This window comes from Palaemon carinicauda, chromosome 12, assembly GCF_036898095.1.
Source record: "Palaemon carinicauda isolate YSFRI2023 chromosome 12, ASM3689809v2, whole genome shotgun sequence".
NCBI classification, from domain to species: Eukaryota; Metazoa; Arthropoda; class Malacostraca; order Decapoda; family Palaemonidae; genus Palaemon; species Palaemon carinicauda.
Window position 1 is genome coordinate 135,099,768 of NC_090736.1, and position 20,277 is coordinate 135,120,044.

Here is a 20,277-nt window from a genome sequence, read left to right on the forward strand (position 1 = left end):
ATTGAAAATAATCAAGTGTCTGAAAATGTATATAACAAAATTTCGGCCGAATTATTTTCCATTTTGATGTTAAAATTGAAAGTAATCAAGTGTCTGAAAAAGTATATAACAAAATCACGGCCGAATTATTTTCTATTTTGATGTTGAAATTGAAAATAATCAGAAGTGTCTGAAAATGTATATAACAAAATCTAGGCCGAATTATTTTTTCATTTTGACGTTGAAATTGAAAATAATTTGTCTGAAATTGTATTTAACAAAATCTAGGCCGAATTATTTTTTATTTTGACGTTAAAATTGAAAATAATCAAGTGTCCGTAAATGTATATAAGAAAATTTCGGCCAAATTATTTTTTTATTTCAACGTTAAAATTGAAAATAATTTGTTTGAAAACTTATATAACAAAATTTCGGCCTAATTATTTTTTATGGCGTTAAAATTGAAAATAATCAAGTGTCTGAAAATGTATATAACAAAATTTCGGCCGAATTATTTTTTATTTTGACGTTAAAATTGAAAATAATTTGTCTGAAAATGTATATAACAAAATTTTGGCCGAATTATTTTCCATTTTGATGTTAAAATTTAAAATAATTTGTCTGTAAATGTATATAACAAAATTTATGCCGAATTAATTTTTATTTTGACATTAAAATTGAAAATAATTTGTCTGAAAATGTATGTAACAAAATCTTACCCGAATTATTTTGTATTTTGATGTTAAAATTGAAAATAATTTGTCTGAAAATGTATGTAACAAAATCTAGGCCGAATTATTTTTATTTTGACGTTAGAATTTTAAATAATTTGTCTGTAAATATATATAACAAAATCTATGCCGAACTATTTTGTGTTTTGTAAAAATTGTGAATGAAATTGTTTCTTTAAGCTGATCTTCCAAGAAATATCACTTTCAATAATTATTTCATATGTTTTCAAATCAATATCTTTAACTATTCCCTCATTTATTATGTATCCCACTCTTTTATCCTACCTCCCTTTATAAAAAGAAATGTCCCAAGGATGTCCTAATATGATATACACCAAATTTTTGTGTCCAAATCCTACAACATCATATATGTTTCATATATGTTTTTAAAATCCTTCTCTTTAACTATTCCCTCATTTATTTTGTATCCCACTCATTTATCCTACCTCCCTTTATAAATAAACTCCCTCCCAGCAATGTCCTAATGTCCTATACTCCTACTTTTATGTGTCCCAAACCTACAACACCATATAGGTTTCATATATGTTTTTAAAATCAATTTCTTTAACTATTCCTTCATTGTTATGTATCCCACTCTTTTATCCTACCTCCCTTCATGAATAAACTCCCTCCCCATGTATCCCCACTCCTTTATCCTACCTCCCTTCATAAATAAACTCCCTCCCAGTGATGTCCTAATGTCCTATACTCCTACTTTTATGTGTCCACAAACCTACAACATCATATTTTTCTTTAACTATTCCCTCACTTATTATGTATCTCCCCTCCTTTATCCTACCTCCCTTTATCAATAAACTACCTCCCAGCAATGTCCTGATGTCCTATACTCCTACTTTTATGTGTCCCAAACCCACAACATCATATATGTTTCATAAATGTTTTTTTTTTAAATCAATATCTCTAACTATTCCCTCATTTATTATGTATCCCACTCTTTTATCCTACCTCCCTACATAAATAAACTCCCTCCCCATGTATCCCCCCTCCTTTATCCTACCTCCCTACATATATAAACCCCCTCCCAGCAATGTCCTAATGTCCTATACTCCTACTTTTATGTGTCCCCAAACCCCCAACCATCTGATAACAGTGCATTGTGGGTAATCCCAGGTCCCTCCCTGATGGGGAACTGCGAATACTGGTGTTTACGACTAAGCGTGGTCTGTGACTGCTGTGCGTGCGGTAACTGCTGCTACTACTGCTGCTGTTGCTGCTGCTGCTGCTGGGGCGGTATGTCTGTGTCTCTATGTCTGTCTCTATCCAATCCTGTAGCAGTAGCAGCAGAAGAAGGCTTTTTTCTAATTTTTTTTTTTTTTTATTATTCTCCTGTTCCTGCACCCCCGGCTGTCCCAGTGACCTCAGTTCGTCCATATTTGCCTGTTGTAGAAGATATCGAGTTATTTTTAAGTTTTTTTTTATGTAGGTGGTTTTTTTGTACCTGAAATGGTACCTAGATTTTGGCATGTTGCTCACACATACAAATATATATATATATATATATATATATGTGTGTGTGTGTGTATATAAATACATATACATATATATATATATATATATATATATAATATATATATATATATATATATATATATAAAATTGTATGTAATACATATATAAATAGATATTTATATGTATATATAAATAGATAGATAATCATATTAATTCATAAATACACTCATGTACTGTGTGTATATATGAATATATATACTTCAAGTATATATGCATACATATACATATATATTAAAAAGATAATATTGAGATATATAGTAGAGGTAAATAGGATATAATAATATCGTTGAATGTCGAGGGTATGGAACTTGCATACTCAATTTCTTTTACTGAGCCACATTTGCACTAACTCGCAGGGGTGCCCTTGTAGCTTGGAAATGTTTCCTGCTCTCTGATTGGTTAGAATTATCTTGTCCAACCAATCAGATAGTAGGAAACTTTTCCCGAGCTAACTTACCTAATAGCTGATTGGTTAGAATCATTTTTCCCAACCAATCAGCTTGTAGGAAACTTTTCCCGAGCTAACTTACCTAATAGCTGATTGGTTTGAATTATTTTGCCCAACCAATCAGCTTGTAGGAAACTTTTCCCGAGCTAACTTACCTAATAGCTGATTGGTTAGAATTATTTTGTCCAACCAATCAGCTTGTAGGAAACTTTTCCCGAGCTAACTTACCTAATAGCTGATTGGTTAGAATCATTTTGCCCAACCAATCAGCTATTAGGAAACGTTTCCGAGTTAAGTTTCCTAATAGCTGATTGGTTAGAATTATTTTGTCCAACCAATCACCTATTAGGAAACGTCTCCGAGTTAAGTTTCCTAATAGCTGATTGGTTAGAATTATTTTGTCCAACCAATCAGCTTGTAGGAAACTTTTCCCTAGCTAATTTACCTAATAGCTGATTGGTTAGAATCATTTTGCCCAACCAATCAGCTGATAGGAGACTTTTCCGAGCTAAAAGGGCACCCCAGCGAGTCAGTACAAATGCGCCTCATTGAAAAAAATGGCGTATACATATTGCTTGTAGGATTACGCAATTTGCTTTTTATGAATACTTGTAGCTGAGGCTGCTGGCGTTTTATAAGTAGCAAATAGATCTTAAGTAGACTTGGATTTTTTACCTGATTTTTTAATTCTATTTAGGTAAATTGATGAAATTTTTAGTGTGGTTTAATTAAATATATTTTTTAGCATTTTCTATTATTGAAATGTGAGTATTTTTTAAGTAGGCATTTGTAATTGTTTAATTTTTATATGATTTACCAGGAATTAACTTTATATATATATATATATATATATATATGTGTGTGTGTGTGTGTATATGTGTGTGTGTATGGATATATGTGTGTGTATATATATATATATATATATATATATATATATATATATATATATATATATATATATATATATATACACACATATACAAAGATACTATTAACTATATCCTGTCAGTCAAAATGATAATGTTATCTTCTCTCATTGTGTCTCTTCGATATTAGTAAGTAAATAGTGATAGTATGAATTATACCATTTTTTTTATTTTGATTTTTTTATTAAATTATTTTCTTTAAAGTTCTTTCTTTACGAAACAATAAATCAATATAAATGATTAATTTTCTTATTATCACAGATAAGCTAAAACAAGAATAATTTTGTTTACGAATTTATGATATTTCATATTTAATTATTCTATTTTTTTTTCTTATTCGTTCTTCGTTTAACTGATTTTTCCCATTTTATCTCTCATTTTCCCTTGTTTGTCTGTTTTCCGTTACTTTTCGTTCTCCTAGTGGTTATATTTATTTAATTTTCCCTCAATTAATTTTTTTTCATCTTTTATTAATTTTCCCAGTTTTATCTATTTAATTTTCCCTCGATTTATTTTTCTTTCGTCAATCATTTATTAATTTCCCCGTTTTCACCTCTTTAATTTTCCCTAATTTATTTTATTTTCTTCATCTTTCATTCATTAATTTTCCCTCTTTCTTTAATTTTCCCTTCTTTATATTTCCTTCGCCTTTCATTCATTGATTTCCCTATTTTCACCTTTCATTTTCCCTTGTTTATTTGATATTCTTCATCTTTCATTCATTAATTTTCCTTTTCTTTAATTTTCCCATCTTTATTTTTTCTTCGCCTTTCATTCAGTGATTTCCCTATTTCCCATTTTTCTCAATTTCCCCGTATTCCTAAATTTCCTTTAATTTTTCCCTATTCCTTAATTTCCCTTCGTCTCTCATTCATTAGATTCCCCCTTTTTTTATTTTCCTTTATTCCATACTTTCCTACCGTCTCTCATTAATTTTCCCTTATTCCTTACTCTCCCATCGTCTCTCATTCATGAAATTCTCATTTTTTTTTATTTCTCCCTTATTCTTTAATTTTCCAACGTCTCTCATTTATCTATTCTTCCCCATTCCAACTTCCCCATCTCTAATTCCCATTCCAACTTCCCCTTCTCTAATTCCCATTCCAACTTCCCCTTCTCTAATTCCCATTCCAACTTCCCTTCTCTAATTCCCATTCCAACTTCCCCTTCTCTAATTCCCATTCCAACTTCCCCTTCTCTAATTCCCATTCCAACTTCCCCTTCTCTAATTCCCATTCCAATTTCCCCTTCTCTAATTCCCATTCCAATTTCCCCTTCTCTAATTCCCATTCCAACTTCCCCTTCTCTAATTCCCATTCCAACTTCCCCTTCTCTAATTCCCATTCCTACTTCCCCTTCTCTAATTCCCATTCCAACTTCCCCTTCTCTAATTCCCATTCCAACTTCCCCTTCTCTAATTCCCATTCCAACTTCCCCTTTTCTAATTCCCATTCCAACTTCCCCTTCTCTAATTCCCATTCCAACTTCCCCTTCTCTAATTCCCATTCCAACTTCCCCTTCTCTAATTCCCATTCCAACTTCCCCTTTTCTTATTCCCATTCCAACTTCCCCTTCTCTAATTCCCATTCCAACTTCCCCTTTTCTAATTCCCATTCCAACTTCCCCTTTTCTTATTCCCATTCCAACTTCCCCTTCTCTAATTCCCATTCCAACTTCCCCTTTTCTAATTCCCATTCCAACTTCCCCTTTTCTTATTCCCATTCCAACTTCCCCTTCTCTAATTCCCATTCCAACTTCCCCTTTTCTTATTCCCATTCCAACTTCCCCTTCTCTAATTCCCATTCCAACTTCCCCTTTTCTAATTCCCATTCCAACTTCCCCTTTTCTTATTCCCATTCCAACTTCCCCTTCTCTAATTCCCATTCCAACTTCCCCTTCTCTAATTCCCATTCCAACTTCCCCTTCTCTAATTCCCATTCCAACTTCCCCTTCTCTAATTCCCATTCCAACTTCCCATTCCAACTTCCCCTTTTCTAATTCCCATTCCAACTTCCCCCTTTCTAATTCCCATTCCAACTTCCCCCTTTCTAATTCCCATTCCAACTTCCCCTTCTCTAATTCCCATTCCAACTTCCCCTTCTCTAATTCCCATTCCAACTTCCCCTTCTCTAATTCCCATTCCAACTTCCCCTTTTCTAATTCCCATTCCAACTTCCCCTTCTCTAATTCCCATTCCAACTTCCCCTTTTCTAATTCCCATTCCAACTTCCCCTTCTCTAATTCCCATTCCAACTTCCCCTTTTCTAATTCCCATTCCAACTTCCCCTTCTCTCATTCCCATTCCAACTTCCCCTTCTCTCATTCCCATTCCAACTTCCCCTTCTCTCATTCCCATTCCAACTTCCCCTTCTCTCATTCCCATTCCAACTTCCCCTTCTCTAATTCCCATTCCAACTTCCCCTTCTCTCATTCCCATTCCAACTTCCCCTTCTCTCATTCCCATTCCAACTTCCCCTTCTCTCATTCCTATTCCAACTTCCCCTTCTCTCATTCCCATTCCAACTTCCCCTTCTCTAATTCCCATTCCAACTTCCCCTTCTCTAATTCCCATTCCAACTTCCCCTTCTCTCATTCCCATTCCAATTTCCCCTTCTCTAATTCCCATTCCAATTTCCCCTTCTCTAATTCCCATTCCAATTTCCCCTTCTCTAATTCCCATTCCAACTTCCCCTTCTCTAATTCCCATTCCAATTTCCCCTTCTCTAATTCCCATTCCAACTTCCCCTTCTCTAATTCCCATTCCAACTTCCCCTTCTCTAATTCCCATTCCAATTTCCCCTTCTCTAATTCCCATTCCAACTTCCCCTTCTCTAATTCCCATTCCAACTTCCCCTTCTCTAATTCCCATTCCAATTTCCCCTTCTCTAATTCCCATTCCAACTTCCCCTTCTCTAATTCCCATTCCAACTTCCCCTTCTCTAATTCCCATTCCAATTTCCCCTTCTCTAATTCCCATTCCAACTTCCCCTTCTCTAATTCCCATTCCAACTTCCCCTTCTCTAATTCCCATTCCAACTTCCCCTTCTCTAATTCCCATTCCAACTTCCCCTTCTCTCATTCCCATTCCAACTTCCCCTTCTCTAATTCCCATTCCAACTTCCCCTTCTCTCATTCCCATTCCAACTTCCCCTTCTCTCATTCCCATTCCAACTTCCCCTTCTCTCATTCCTATTCCAACTTCCCCTTCTCTCATTCCCATTCCAACTTCCCCTTCTCTAATTCCCATTCCAACTTCCCCTTCTCTAATTCCCATTCCAACTTCCCCTTCTCTCATTCCCATTCCAATTTCCCCTTCTCTAATTCCCATTCCAATTTCCCCTTCTCTAATTCCCATTCCAATTTCCCCTTCTCTAATTCCCATTCCAACTTCCCCTTCTCTAATTCCCATTCCAATTTCCCCTTCTCTAATTCCCATTCCAACTTCCCCTTCTCTAATTCCCATTCCAACTTCCCCTTCTCTAATTCCCATTCCAATTTCCCCTTCTCTAATTCCCATTCCAACTTCCCCTTCTCTAATTCCCATTCCAACTTCCCCTTCTCTAATTCCCATTCCAATTTCCCCTTCTCTAATTCCCATTCCAACTTCCCCTTCTCTAATTCCCATTCCAACTTCCCCTTCTCTAATTCCCATTCCAATTTCCCCTTCTCTAATTCCCATTCCAACTTCCCCTTCTCTAATTCCCATTCCAATTTCCCCTTCTCTAATTCCCATTCCAACTTCCCCTTCTCTAATTCCCATTCCAACTTCCCCTTCTCTAATTCCAATTCCAACTTCCCCTTCTCTAATTCCTATTCCAAATGGACATGGGGACATGATATTCCCCAAAAATCACATTTTAGTTTAATCCCCGATATCCTTTAGCCATTGGGAAACGCAAAGTCCCTAAATGAGCTCCTATACTCAATTTTTTTTAATGAGGCGCATTTACACTGACTCGCAGGGGTGCCCTTGTAGCTCGGAAAAGTTTCCTGCCATCTGATTGGTTGGAATGATCTCGTCCAACCAATCAGCGATCAGGGAACTTTTCCGAGCTAAAAGGTTCACCCCTGCGAGTCGGTATAAATCTGCCTCGCTAAAAAGAATTGACTATAGGTAGCATGTGGGTATGCCCCAGTCTATTCTCTCTCATACGTAAGTGTTTCCCTTCTGTATCAGCCAGGCGACGGACCAACTGTTTACCTGCATCTTGTTGTGATTACTCCGTGCATGTGTTGTGCATTTGTTTACCATTTCAGTGTAGCGGAGGAAAAATTACAAATGTTGTCTGTGTTGTTTATATTATTTGTTATTCCCTGTTGCCAGATATTTGCCGTTTTAAAAACGGATCTATTGACGTAAAGAAATGATATTACGGTCACCAACCCGTAAAAGATAATAGCAAAGTAGGGTAAAATTACGGTCAGCTGTATTTTAGTGCAAGACTACTGAGAATAGTATATTTTTTACGGGGAATATCCTGATTAAAATTACGGTTTTTTTTTTTTTTTAGCTGTGTATGTACTCACCTCTGTCGTCTGTTTCTTAAGTTATTTATTTGTTTGTGAGTAACTGTACACATAAACTACTGTACCGATTTTGACCAAACTTGGTAGTCATGTTTGGTATGACCCAAGTATGAAAATGTAACATATTGGATAAATAGTTTATGAAATTATTTGCTTGCTTGCGAGCAACTGTACACATAAACTACTGTACCGATTTTGACCAAACACGGTAGTCATGTTGTGCATGACGTAAGGATGAATTTGTAACATTTTGGATAAAGTACATTAAAATACAAGTACGTAGCAGTACTTTGAAAATAATCGCAATGTTAAGTAAATAGAAAATATATTGTTAGTTTATTTTTTGCTTGGAAACAACATTACGCACAAACTACTGAACCAATTTCAAATAAACTTTGTTGACATGTGGGGCATGACCCGAAGACTGCTTGGCATGGCGAAGGTATGCTCTCTACCTAGTGCCCCTCTAGTTTGGGATATATTTTAATATCGTTATAGTAATCTAGAACGTTGAAATTATGTTTGATTCCAACAGGTAGGTAATCTCTTGCAGTGAGCCGTATACTCTCTACTCTGGACGTTCAAAAGGGGCCTTGATCTCCTGTTCCTTATGGTCTCCTCTTAATTAGCTGTTCAACTTCTTTAACTTATCTTTTTCCCATTTCTACTTTTCGTGTAACGTTGCAATATATATATATATATATATATATACACATGTGTGTGTATGTATGTATGTATACACACATATATACACATGTATGCAGTATATATATATATATATATATGTGTGTGTGTGTGTGTGTGTATGTATGTATGTATACACATATACAGTATATACACATGTATGCAGTATATATATATACATATATATATATATATATGTGTGTGTGTGTGTGTATGTATGTATGTATACACACATATATACACATGTATGCAGTATATATATATATATATATATATACTGCATACATGTGTATATATATATGTGTGTATACATACATACATACACACACACACACACATATATATATATATATATATGTATATATATATACTGCATACATGTGTATATACTGTATATGTGTATACATACATACATACACACACACACACACATATATATATATATATATATATATATATACTGCATACATGTGTATATATGAACTAAAAATAACAAATCTCTCATCTTGTCCGATATCCATCCCTTTCAAACCGCATAGCTGATCACTACACATTCATGGTTAACCAAACCCCTTTCCCTCCCACCATAACTAACAATTATGAGAACGCATTCTGAGTATGAAATCGTTGGATCGGAAACCCTACAGTCTCCCCTAGGGTTAAAACCACGGAAACCGTACAATGTCGAAAGTTGTGGCCTGTTTAGAGGCAAGGGCTAAACGCCTAGCTCGATTCTCGGTTTGATATCGTCTTTATGCGTGTGTTTCTAAACACTTTTGAGTGTCATTACTGTATAGAATTGTGTTTTATTAGATCTAGTTTGCTTTTAGTCGATTTTTATCACGAAATTTATCTTTTCATTTTATATTTTTATCACAAATTTATTTATTCTCATATATTTTTATCACAAATTATTTATTCTCATATATTTTTATCACAAATTTATTTATTCTCATATATTTTTATCACAAATTTATTTATTCTCATATATTTTTATCACAAATTTATTTATTCTCATATATTTTTATCACAAATTTATTTATTCTCATATATTTTTATCACAAATTTATTTATTCTCATATATTTTTATCACAAATTTATCTTTTCTCATATATTTTTATCACATTTATTTATTCTCATATATTTTTATCACAAATTTATTTTTATTCATATATTTTTATCACAAATTTATCTTTTCTCATATATTTTTATCACAAATTTATTTTTATTCATATATTTTTATCACAAATTTATTTATTCTCCTATATTTTTATCACAAATTTATTTATTCTCATATATTTTTATCAAAAATTTATTTTTATTCGTATATTTTTATCACATTTATTTTTCAATCATATACTGTAAATTTCTTTAAAAATTTTTTCCACGTATGTTGATATCTTTAATCAATTTATCTTTTCTGTCTATATTTTTATCACAAATTTATTTTTATTCATGTACTTTTATCACAAATTTATTTATTCTTATATATTTTTATCACATTTATTTTTCAATCATATACAATAGATTTTTTTTTTCAATTTTTTTCCACGTATGTAGATATCTTTAATCAATTTATCTTTTCTGTCTATATTTTTATCACAAATTTATTTTTTCTCATATATTTTTATCACAAAATTTATTTTTCAATCAGATACAGTAAATTTTTTTCAATTTTTTTTCCAAATATATTTTTTTCGTATATCCAGAATTTGTATTATAATAAAAGAATATTTTTCATTATTTTAAACTACGCTCAATGAATTCCAAGGTTATATCAGAAAGCAAATTTAATAGGTTTTTCAATGGTTATTCTAAATTTTAAAAAAATAAAATTTTCTTTAATTCTATAAAACTAATGACTTTAATTCCTTTTCTTCTTCACATCACGTGACTTTTTAATTATTATAAATACATTTGCGTAATAACATTGCCTCAATCATGAATAATTAACAGGGTTGTGGTGGCCGATGTGGTAACGTCCCTGACTGGTGAACGCCAGACTGGGTTTCGAGTCTCGCTCATACTCGTTAGTTCCTTTACTCGCTGAAACCTCACCATCTTTGCCAGCTAGGGATGGAGGGGGTTTGGAGGAGCCTATAGGTCTATCTGCTGAGTCATCAGCAGCCATTGCCTGGCGCTCCTTGGTCCTAGCTTGGGTGGAGAGGGGGCTTGGGCGCTGATCATATGTTTTCACGTTGAACAGGCTGACATAAGTCTTTTTATAGTTTATATATGACATATCTATTTTAACGTTGTTACTGTTTTTAGAAGGATTTATTGTTAATTTGTTCTTATTTATTTATTTCGTTATTTCCTTTCCTCACTGGGCTATTTTTCCCTATTGAAGCCCTTGGGCTTATAGCATCTTGCTTTTCCAACTAGGGTTGGAGCTTGGCTAGTAATAATAATAATAATAATAATAATAATTTAGTCAGTTTCAAGGGCATTTTCCAGCTTAATAGGACAATGTCACTGTCCCTTGCCCTTATCAGTTTCAAGGGCATTTTCCAGCTTAACAGTTTCAAGGGCATTTTCCAGCTTAATAGGACAATGTCACTGTCCCTTGCCCTTGTCAGTTTCAAGGGCATTTTCCAACTTAACAGTTTCAAGGGCATTTTCCAGCTTAACAGTTTCAAGGGCATTTTCCAGCTTAATAGGACAATGTCACTGTCCCTTGCCCTTGTCAGTTTCAAGGGCATTTTCCAACTTAACAGTTTCAAGGGCATTTTCCAGCTTAATAGGACAATGTCACTGTCCCTTGCCCTTGTCAGTTTCAAGGGCATTTTCCAGCTTAACAGTTTCAAGGGCATTTTCCAGCTTAATAGGACAATGTCACTGTCCCTTGCCCTTGTCAGTTTCAAGGGCATTTTCCAACTTAACAGTTTCAAGGGCATTTTCCAGCTTAACAGTTTCAAGGGCATTTTCCAGCTTAATAGGACAATGTCACTGTCCCTTGCCCTTGTCAGTTTCAAGGGCATTTTCCAACTTAACAGTTTCAAGGGCATTTTCCAGCTTAATAGGACAATGTCACTGTCCCTTGCCCTTGTCAGTTTCAAGGGCATTTTCCAGCTTAACAGTTTCAAGGGCATTTTCCAGCTTAATAGGACAATGTCACTGTCCCTTGCCCTTGTCAGTTTCAAGGGCATTTTCCAACTTAACAGTTTCAAGGGCATTTTCCAGCTTAATAGGACAATGTCACTGTCCCTTGCCCTTGTCAGTTTCAAGGGCATTTTCCAACTTAACAGTTTCAAGGGCATTTTCCAGCTTAATAGGACAATGTCACTGTCCCTTGCCCTTGTCAGTTTCAAGGGCAATTTTCCAACTTAACAGTTTCAAGGGCATTTTCCAGCTTAATAGGACAATGTCACTGTCCCTTGCCCTTGTCAGTTTCAAGGGCATTTTCCAGCTTAACAGTTTCAAGGGCATTTTCCAGCTTAATAGGACAATGTCACTGTCCCTTGCCCTTGTCAGTTTCAAGGGCATTTTCCAACTTAACAGTTTCAAGGGCATTTTCCAGCTTAATAGGACAATGTCACTGTCCCTTGCCCTTGTCAGTTTCAAGGGCATTTTCCAACTTAACAGTTTCAAGGGCATTTTCCAGCTTAATAGGACAATGTCACTGTCCCTTGCCCTTGTCAGTTTCAAGGGCATTTTCCAACTTAACAGTTTCAAGGGCATATTCCAGCTTAATAGGACAATGTCACTGTCCCTTGCCCTTGTCAGTTTCAAGGGCATTTTCCAGCTTAACAGTTTCAAGGGCATTGTCCAGCTTATAGGACAATGTCACTGTCCCTTGCCCTTGTCAGTTTCAAGGGCATTTTCCAGCTTAACAGTTTCAAGGGCATTGTCCAGCTTATAGGACAATGTCACTGTCCCTTGCCCTTGTCAGTTTCAAGGGCATTTTCCAACTTAACAGTTTCAAGGGCATTGTCCAGCTTAATAGGACAATGTCACTGTCCCTTGCCCCTGCCACTCATGAGTGACCTTTAAACCTTGAAATTGAGCAGTTGACATGAAAGTAGAAACAGCGTAGAAGGCGTAATAGACTTAAGATAACCACTCAGCCTTGAATCCGCTATCAACTTCAGGCGTATATACGCAATAGTAACTCACGATACATACAATCCAAGTGCGTATCCACGTATCCTGTGAGTATATCACGCGATACATTATACATTTCCGGCCGTACATTATAATTTTTTAGACTTCATACTTTAAAGGTTGCTCATGAATGGCAGAGGCTAAGGATAGTGACAATGCCCTGGAGACTGATCCTATATACATATGATTAGCGCCTAAAAAATCCTATTCATAAATGTAGGAACCAGGGTGGTCCAGGCAATGGCTGCTGATGACTCGGCGGGTAGACATTTAGTCTCCCCCCAAACCTGCCATCCTTAGCTCACCAGGATGGTGAGGTTGTAGATACTACAAGAAACTATATATGTGTATATATATATATATATATATATATGTGTGTGTGTGTGTATTTTATAAATAAATAAATATATATATATATATATATATATATTTATATATCTATAAATATACTGTATATATTTATATATATATTATATATTATATATATATATATGTTTATATATACATATATATATGTATATATACATATAATATATATATATATATTAATATATACAAACATGTATATGTGTATATTTAAACAGCAGCAAGGAGAAAGTCGGCCCTTCATGTGAAATGAGTCTATTTAAGACATTGCGTGACGTCAGGCCATAAAACATTTTTGCGAACAAACAAAGATGGAGAAAGCGACTCAGAGAATTATTTCCGTGGTTCAGGACTTTTAATATCTCTCTGATATGGTGAAATAATGAGGCTGAGAGAGAGAGAGAGAGAGAGAGAGAGAGAGAGAGAGAGACTTGAATTAAAGTCCGTGGCGGTCGATGGCAACTGTCTGTGTATCTTTAGTTGAATAAGTAGACCTCAAAATTTAAGCCTAAAATCTCTACTGTTTGTCCGGGTCGTTTGATCTCTCTCTCTCTCTCTCCTCTCTCTCTCTCTCTATGTATATATATATATATATATACATACATATATATATATATATATATATGTATATATATATATATATATATATACCATGTGTGGGTTTTGATTGTACGGTCTCTCTCTCTCTCTCTCTCTCTCTCTCTCTCTCTCTCTTCTATATATATATATAATATATATATATATATACCATGTGTGCTATCTCTCTCTCTCTCTCTCTCTCTCTCTCTCTCTCTCTGAAAATTACTATACTTCGAAAAATAAATGATGATAATAATAATAAAAATATTAATAATAAAAATAATGATAATAAAGATAATAATAATAATAATAATAATAATAATAATAATAATAATAATAATAATAATGTCTACCTTTACAATACAAAGATAAAAAAAACAAAATATACATTAATGGAAACAAAGAGGAAAATAGAAACTCCCAAATATTGGATGTTTAATTCACCTTCCCTTTTCCTCTTCGCAGGTCGAAAATGCAGGGACTGCATGACGCGCGTTCCCTACGCCACCCTCATCGCGACGCTCATGCTGTTGCGTGGGCGTGGGCGTCTTCTGCGGGACCATGTATCGTGGCACCACCCTCACACTGCGGATGTTCGAGGACGTCTTCAACTTCACATCAAATGGTGAGTGGATGAAAGGTGTTTTTTTTTTTTTTTTTTTTTTTTTTATTTTTTTTTTTTTATATATATATAAATAATCTGGTTATCGTTTTTCCTTTTAGATTCTAGAGATATTCTTACCAGGGTTCGTTTTCCTTTTTTTTTTTTTTTTTTTTTTTTTTTTTTTTTTTTTTTTTTTTTTGAACTATTATAAATCTGGTTTATCGTTTTTCCTTTTAGATTCTAGAGATATTCTCACCAGTTTTTTTTAAACTAATCAAAATCTGGTTTTTAGTTTTTTTGCTTTTAGATTTTAGAGATATTCTTATCAGTTTTTTTTTTAAACTAAATAAATATATGGTTTTTAGATTTTTAATGCTTTAGATTTTAGAAATATTCTCACCAGTTTTATTTTTCTTATTTATTTATTTATTTATTTTTTATTTTTATTTATTTATTTTTTTTTTTTTGAGTGTCAGAATATTTTAAGAAATGTAATTTCACTCTTCTCGTTACTGTTTCATGTTTAAAGTATTTAAGGGATATTTACTTTTAAAGTATATGTCATATATTTAAGGGAATCCATTATAAACCTTTACTTTTTAGGTAGCATATTATCTTATATTATATTCAAAAAGATTAATTTTAAGTGTTGGTTTTCTATCAGCTTAAGTTTTATAGACTTATGAAATTTTAGTTTTCATGTTTTTTTTTTTAGTGTTTAAAGAGACTTTTGAAACTAGGTCCATTTTAAAGATTATTATGTTTAAAAAAAATATTTTTAGACTTTTTGAATAATATTGATTCTTTTTCAGGTTTCAGGTTTTATTTTATTTTAATTTCCAGAAAAAATTATATGCATATGTGTTAACTATACATACACATATGTATATGTATATACATATGTATATGTGTGTATATATATTTATGTATGTATATATACAGTGTATATATATATATATATATATATACACAGACACATATATATATATATATATACACATTATATATATATTATATATTATATATATATATATATATACATACATACATACATACATACATACATACATATACACATTACTAAATTTACTTATATACATACTTCATTATCCCAAAATGTCAAACCAGGTAATAATTGTACAACATACACTCCATTCATGTTTATATTAAAAAAAAACTCCTCTATTAAATGGCCACCTACATCACTTTTCGGATGCCCAATTTTATCAAAGAAAATAACACCAAAAACCAAAATTTTACTTTGATAAAAAAAAATATTTATGATGTTTAGAAGTCTTAGGCAGAAACACCATACTGCTAAATTATAATGTCAGATGTAATTCCCCCTTTCAAATACATTTAAATTTGCAATTTTTTAAAAGTATTTTACTTATTTACTTAACTGTAGTGCCCCCTACTTACGACAATTTGATGGCAGATGAAATAATGGCCAAAATTTTATCAAAGAAAATAACACCAAAAACCAAAATTTTACTTTGATAAAAAAAATATTTATGATGTTTAGAAGTCTTAGCAGAAACACCAAATTGCTAAATTATATGTCAGATGTAATTCCCCCTTTTAAATACATTTAAATTTGCATTTTTTATAAGTATTTTACTTATTTACTTAACTGTAGTGCCCCCTACTTACGACAATTTGATGGCAGATGAAATAAAAGTATGGTAGCCTCTCTGTCGAAGCATGAACGTGTTATGTAAAAAAACGTATGATTATGGCTGTTTTTTTTTTTTTTTTTTTTTTTTTTGTACGGAAAGTTTTACCCAAATTTAAAATTCTCTTTGTAATAGCTACAGTACATTTTTTTTGTAATATTAAATCTGACGAAATTTTATCATTGATTGGTTTATAAGTTTTGCCCAAATTCTATTTTATTTTTGTACTATTACTCATTATTTTTAGTGAGGTGAATTTGCACTGACTGGCAGGGGTGCCCTTCTAGCTCGGAAAAGTTTCCTAGTATGTGATTGGTTAGAGTTATTTTGTCCAACCAATCAGCTAGTAGGAAACCTTTCCGGGCTAAAAGGACACCCTTGTTCTCGGAGAGGTGTCATTTTAGCTCGGAAAAGTTTCCTAAGAGCTGATTGGTTAGAATTATTTTGTGCAACCAATCAGCTAGTTGGAAAACTTTTCCGAGCTAAAAGGGCACCCCTGCGAGTCAGTCCAAGTGCACCTGACTCGCAATTGTGCCCTTTTAACTTGGAAAAGATTCCTAGTATCTGATTGGTTAGAATTATTTTCCCCCAACCAATCAGTTAGTAGGAAACTTTTCCGAGCTAGAAGGGCATCACTGCGAGTCGGTGCAAATGCGCCCATTAAGAAAAATTGAGTATAGAAACATGTTTTTATAATATTAAAACATGAAATTTTGTCTTAGATAATTGGTCATTTTCAATCATAATTGATCTACTGCTAATTTCCTGTCATGCGTTTTTTCATGATACCATTTCATGCTATATGTTTTTTATCAATTTTATATTTAATATGTCCCTGTGTACTTTTTCCCAGTGCTGGTGTGAAGTATTTCTCTGTCTCACTTCCATTTTGGATATTTCAGTCTCGTATTTTGAAATAGAAATGACTATTTCCAGATTTTATTTTCAATTTTTGCCAATGCTAAAATGTTCTCACTTGCTTTTGTTTATGACATTTTATATATTAGAATTTAGAAAACAATCACTGCTATTTTTTAATTATTAGAAAAATTCTATGTTCTCACTTGCTTTTGTTTATGACATTTTATATATTTATAATTTAGATAAACAATCACTGCTCATTTTATTTAAAAAGTCGATATTTTCACTTGCCTTTTGTTTATGACATTCTATATATTAGAATTTAGAAAAACAATCACTGCTCATTTTTATTTAAAAAGTCGATGTTTTCACTTGCTTTTGTTTATGACATTTTATATATTAGAATTTAGAAAAACAATCACTGCTCATTTTTATTTAAAAAGTCCATGTTCTCACTTGCTTTTGTTTATGACATTTTATATATTAGAATTTAGGAAAACAATCACTGCTCATTTTTATTATTAGAAAAATTCTATGTTCTCACTTGCTTTTGTTTATGACATTTTATATATAGAATCTAGATAAACAATCACTGCCTCATTTTTATTTACAAAGTCCATGTTTTCACTTGCTTTTGTTTGTGACATTTTATATATTAGAATTTCGAAAAACAATCACTGCTCATTTTTATTTAAAAAGTCCATGTTTTCACTTGCTTTTGTTTATGACATTTTATATATTAGAATCTAGAAGAAACAAGCAACTGCTTTTTTTTATTATTACAAAAAAATAGATATTCTCACTTGCTTTTATTTTTTACCAATGCTGAACCGTTCACACTAGCTTTTGTTTTTTGAAATTTCACAATTTTTGACATTTCACATTTATAAAATTATTCACTGCAAATTTTTAATTATCACAATTTAAAAATCTCTCACGCTTCAACAAAGCTTTGAAATAATTTTCTCCATCCTATTGGTAGTGAGATTTTCATTTTAAATCACGATTTTTTTTCAAAAAAGTGATTTTTTGATAGAGAAAGTTTCCACACTCAGCCCTCTTTCAAACAGCCAGCACCTCCGTAAGCCAGTTTCTTTTACTCTTATTTTTATCTTATATACCCGTTTCTTTTTCCTGGGGCGTGTTGTGTGTGGTTGCAGGGATCGAGATACAGGTAAACAACAACAATTGGCCCTGTTCAGTTCCCCCCTCAGTCCAGATCCATCCCCCCCCCCCTAACCTTTGATATGGCTTGCTTGACCTTTGACCCGTATCTAAAGTTGAAGAAGCATGAGAACGAACTGCTAGTGGACGAGCCTAGAGGGGCCTTCTGTGTTGAGTGATAAGGGAAAGATATATATATATATATATATATATATATATATGATAATATTTGCACATTTAAACGTGTTTTTCATATTTCAAATAAGCCATCTATATTAATACATTAAAAGTCTGGATTCTCTTAACGACCGCGGGATCAGAGCCCCAGGCGGAATCACCCAAAGACTATAGTATCAGACCGGCCGGGATTTGAACCCTGGTCCAGGCATACAGGTATCCTGGACCAGGGTTCAAATCCTGGCCGGTCTGATACTATAGTCTTTGGGTGATTCCGTTCCGCCTGGGGCCTCTGATCCCGAGGTCGTTAAGAGAATCCAGACTTTAATGTATTAATATATATGGCTTATTTGAATATATATATATGTTATATATAGTATATATATATATATATATATATATAAAATTGTAAAAGTCAAATAATACTTTTGAGAATCTAAAAAATTAAATTAGATCAATTTATTATGAAGATAACACTCAAAAAAACAGAAGACTCTGAGGTTTGAGGAAAGATATTAAAGAGTCCCGAAGGAAAATCAAGGTATTTTTCTTACACTCAAAGATATTTTTCCTTAGGCAATTCTGCTATGTATTTGCCAAACTTTACTTTGTACCTAATCTACCCTGGCAAGAGTATGATGCCTCTCTCTCTCTCTCTCTCTCTCTCTCTCTCTCTCTCTCTCTCTCTCTCTTTTCACTAAGTTTAAAATTTTTAAAAATATTGGTGTCTTGTACCCCATCAGCTCTGAAGAGCTGCTCTGTGCAAGTGTGAACTAATGATTCCTCTCTCTCTCCTCTCTCTCTCCTCTCTCTCTCTCTCTCTCTCTCTCTCTGTGTTTCTTATAGTGTGATTCTTTCTTTTTCACTAAGATTCAAATTTTAAAAAATTGGTGTCATGTACCCCATCATGTTCTATGCAAGTGTGAACTAATGATTCTCTCTCTCTCTCTCTCTCTCTCTCCTCTCTCTCTCTCTCTCTTTGTGTTTCTTACTCTGTGATTCTTTATATTCACTATGATTGAAATTTTTTAAATATTGGTAACACTGTACCCCATTCTGTACAAGTGTGAACCAATGATTCTCTCTCTCTCTCTCTCTCTCTCTCTCTCTCTCTCTCTCTCTCTCTTTGGGTGCTTCTTACAGTGTGATTCTTTCTTTTTCACTAGGATTAATATTTTTTTAAATTGGTGTCTTGTACCCCATCAGCTCTGAAGAGCTGCTCTGTGCAAGTGTGAACTAATGATTCTCTCTCTCTCTCTCTCCCTCTCTCTCTCTCTCTCTCTCTTTCTCTCTCTCTCTCTCTCTCTCTCTGTGTTTCTTACAGTGATTCTTTCTTTTTCACTAAGATTAATTCTTTTTTAAAAATTGGTGTCTTGTACCCCATCATGTCTATGCAAGTGTGAACTAATGATTCTCTCTCTCTCTCTCTCTCTCTCTCTCTCTCTCTCTCTCTTTCTCTCTCTCTCTCTCTCTCTCTCTCTCTCTCTCTCTCTCTCTTTGTGTTTCTTACTGTGTGATTCTTTATATTCACTATGATTGAATTTTTTTAAATATTGGTAACTTGTACCCCATTCTGTACAAGTGTGAACTAATGATTCTCTCTCTCTCTCTCTCTCTCTCTCTCTCTCTCTCTCTCTCTGTTTCTTATAGTGTGACTCTTTCTTTTTCACCTAAGATTAAATTTTTTAAAATATTGGTATCTTGAACCCCATCAGCCCTGAAGAGCTGTTCTGTGCAAGTGTTGAACTAATGATTCTCTCTCTCTCTCTCTCTCTCTCTCTCTCTCTCTCTCTCTCTCTCTCTGTGTGTGTTTCTTACTGTGTGATTCTTTCTTTTTCACTAAGATTAATATTTTTTTTAAATTGGTGTCTTGTACCCCATCAGCTCTGAAGACCCTGTTCTGTGCAAGTGTTGAACTAAT

General features: G+C 33.4%; 1 protein-coding gene across 1 annotated transcript in view; it reads left to right on the forward strand.

Annotated features, from left to right (window-relative positions):
* Nucleotides 1-20,277, forward strand: part of M6 (neuronal membrane glycoprotein M6) — a 247,202-nt gene that overhangs the window by 202,681 nt on the left and 24,244 nt on the right. Inside the window, 4 exon segments of the mRNA XM_068384571.1 lie at nucleotides 1,842-1,961; nucleotides 14,340-14,401; nucleotides 14,403-14,484; nucleotides 14,487-14,499. Of these exon segments, the coding sequence (XP_068240672.1) occupies nucleotides 1,842-1,961; nucleotides 14,340-14,401; nucleotides 14,403-14,484; nucleotides 14,487-14,499 (277 nt within the window).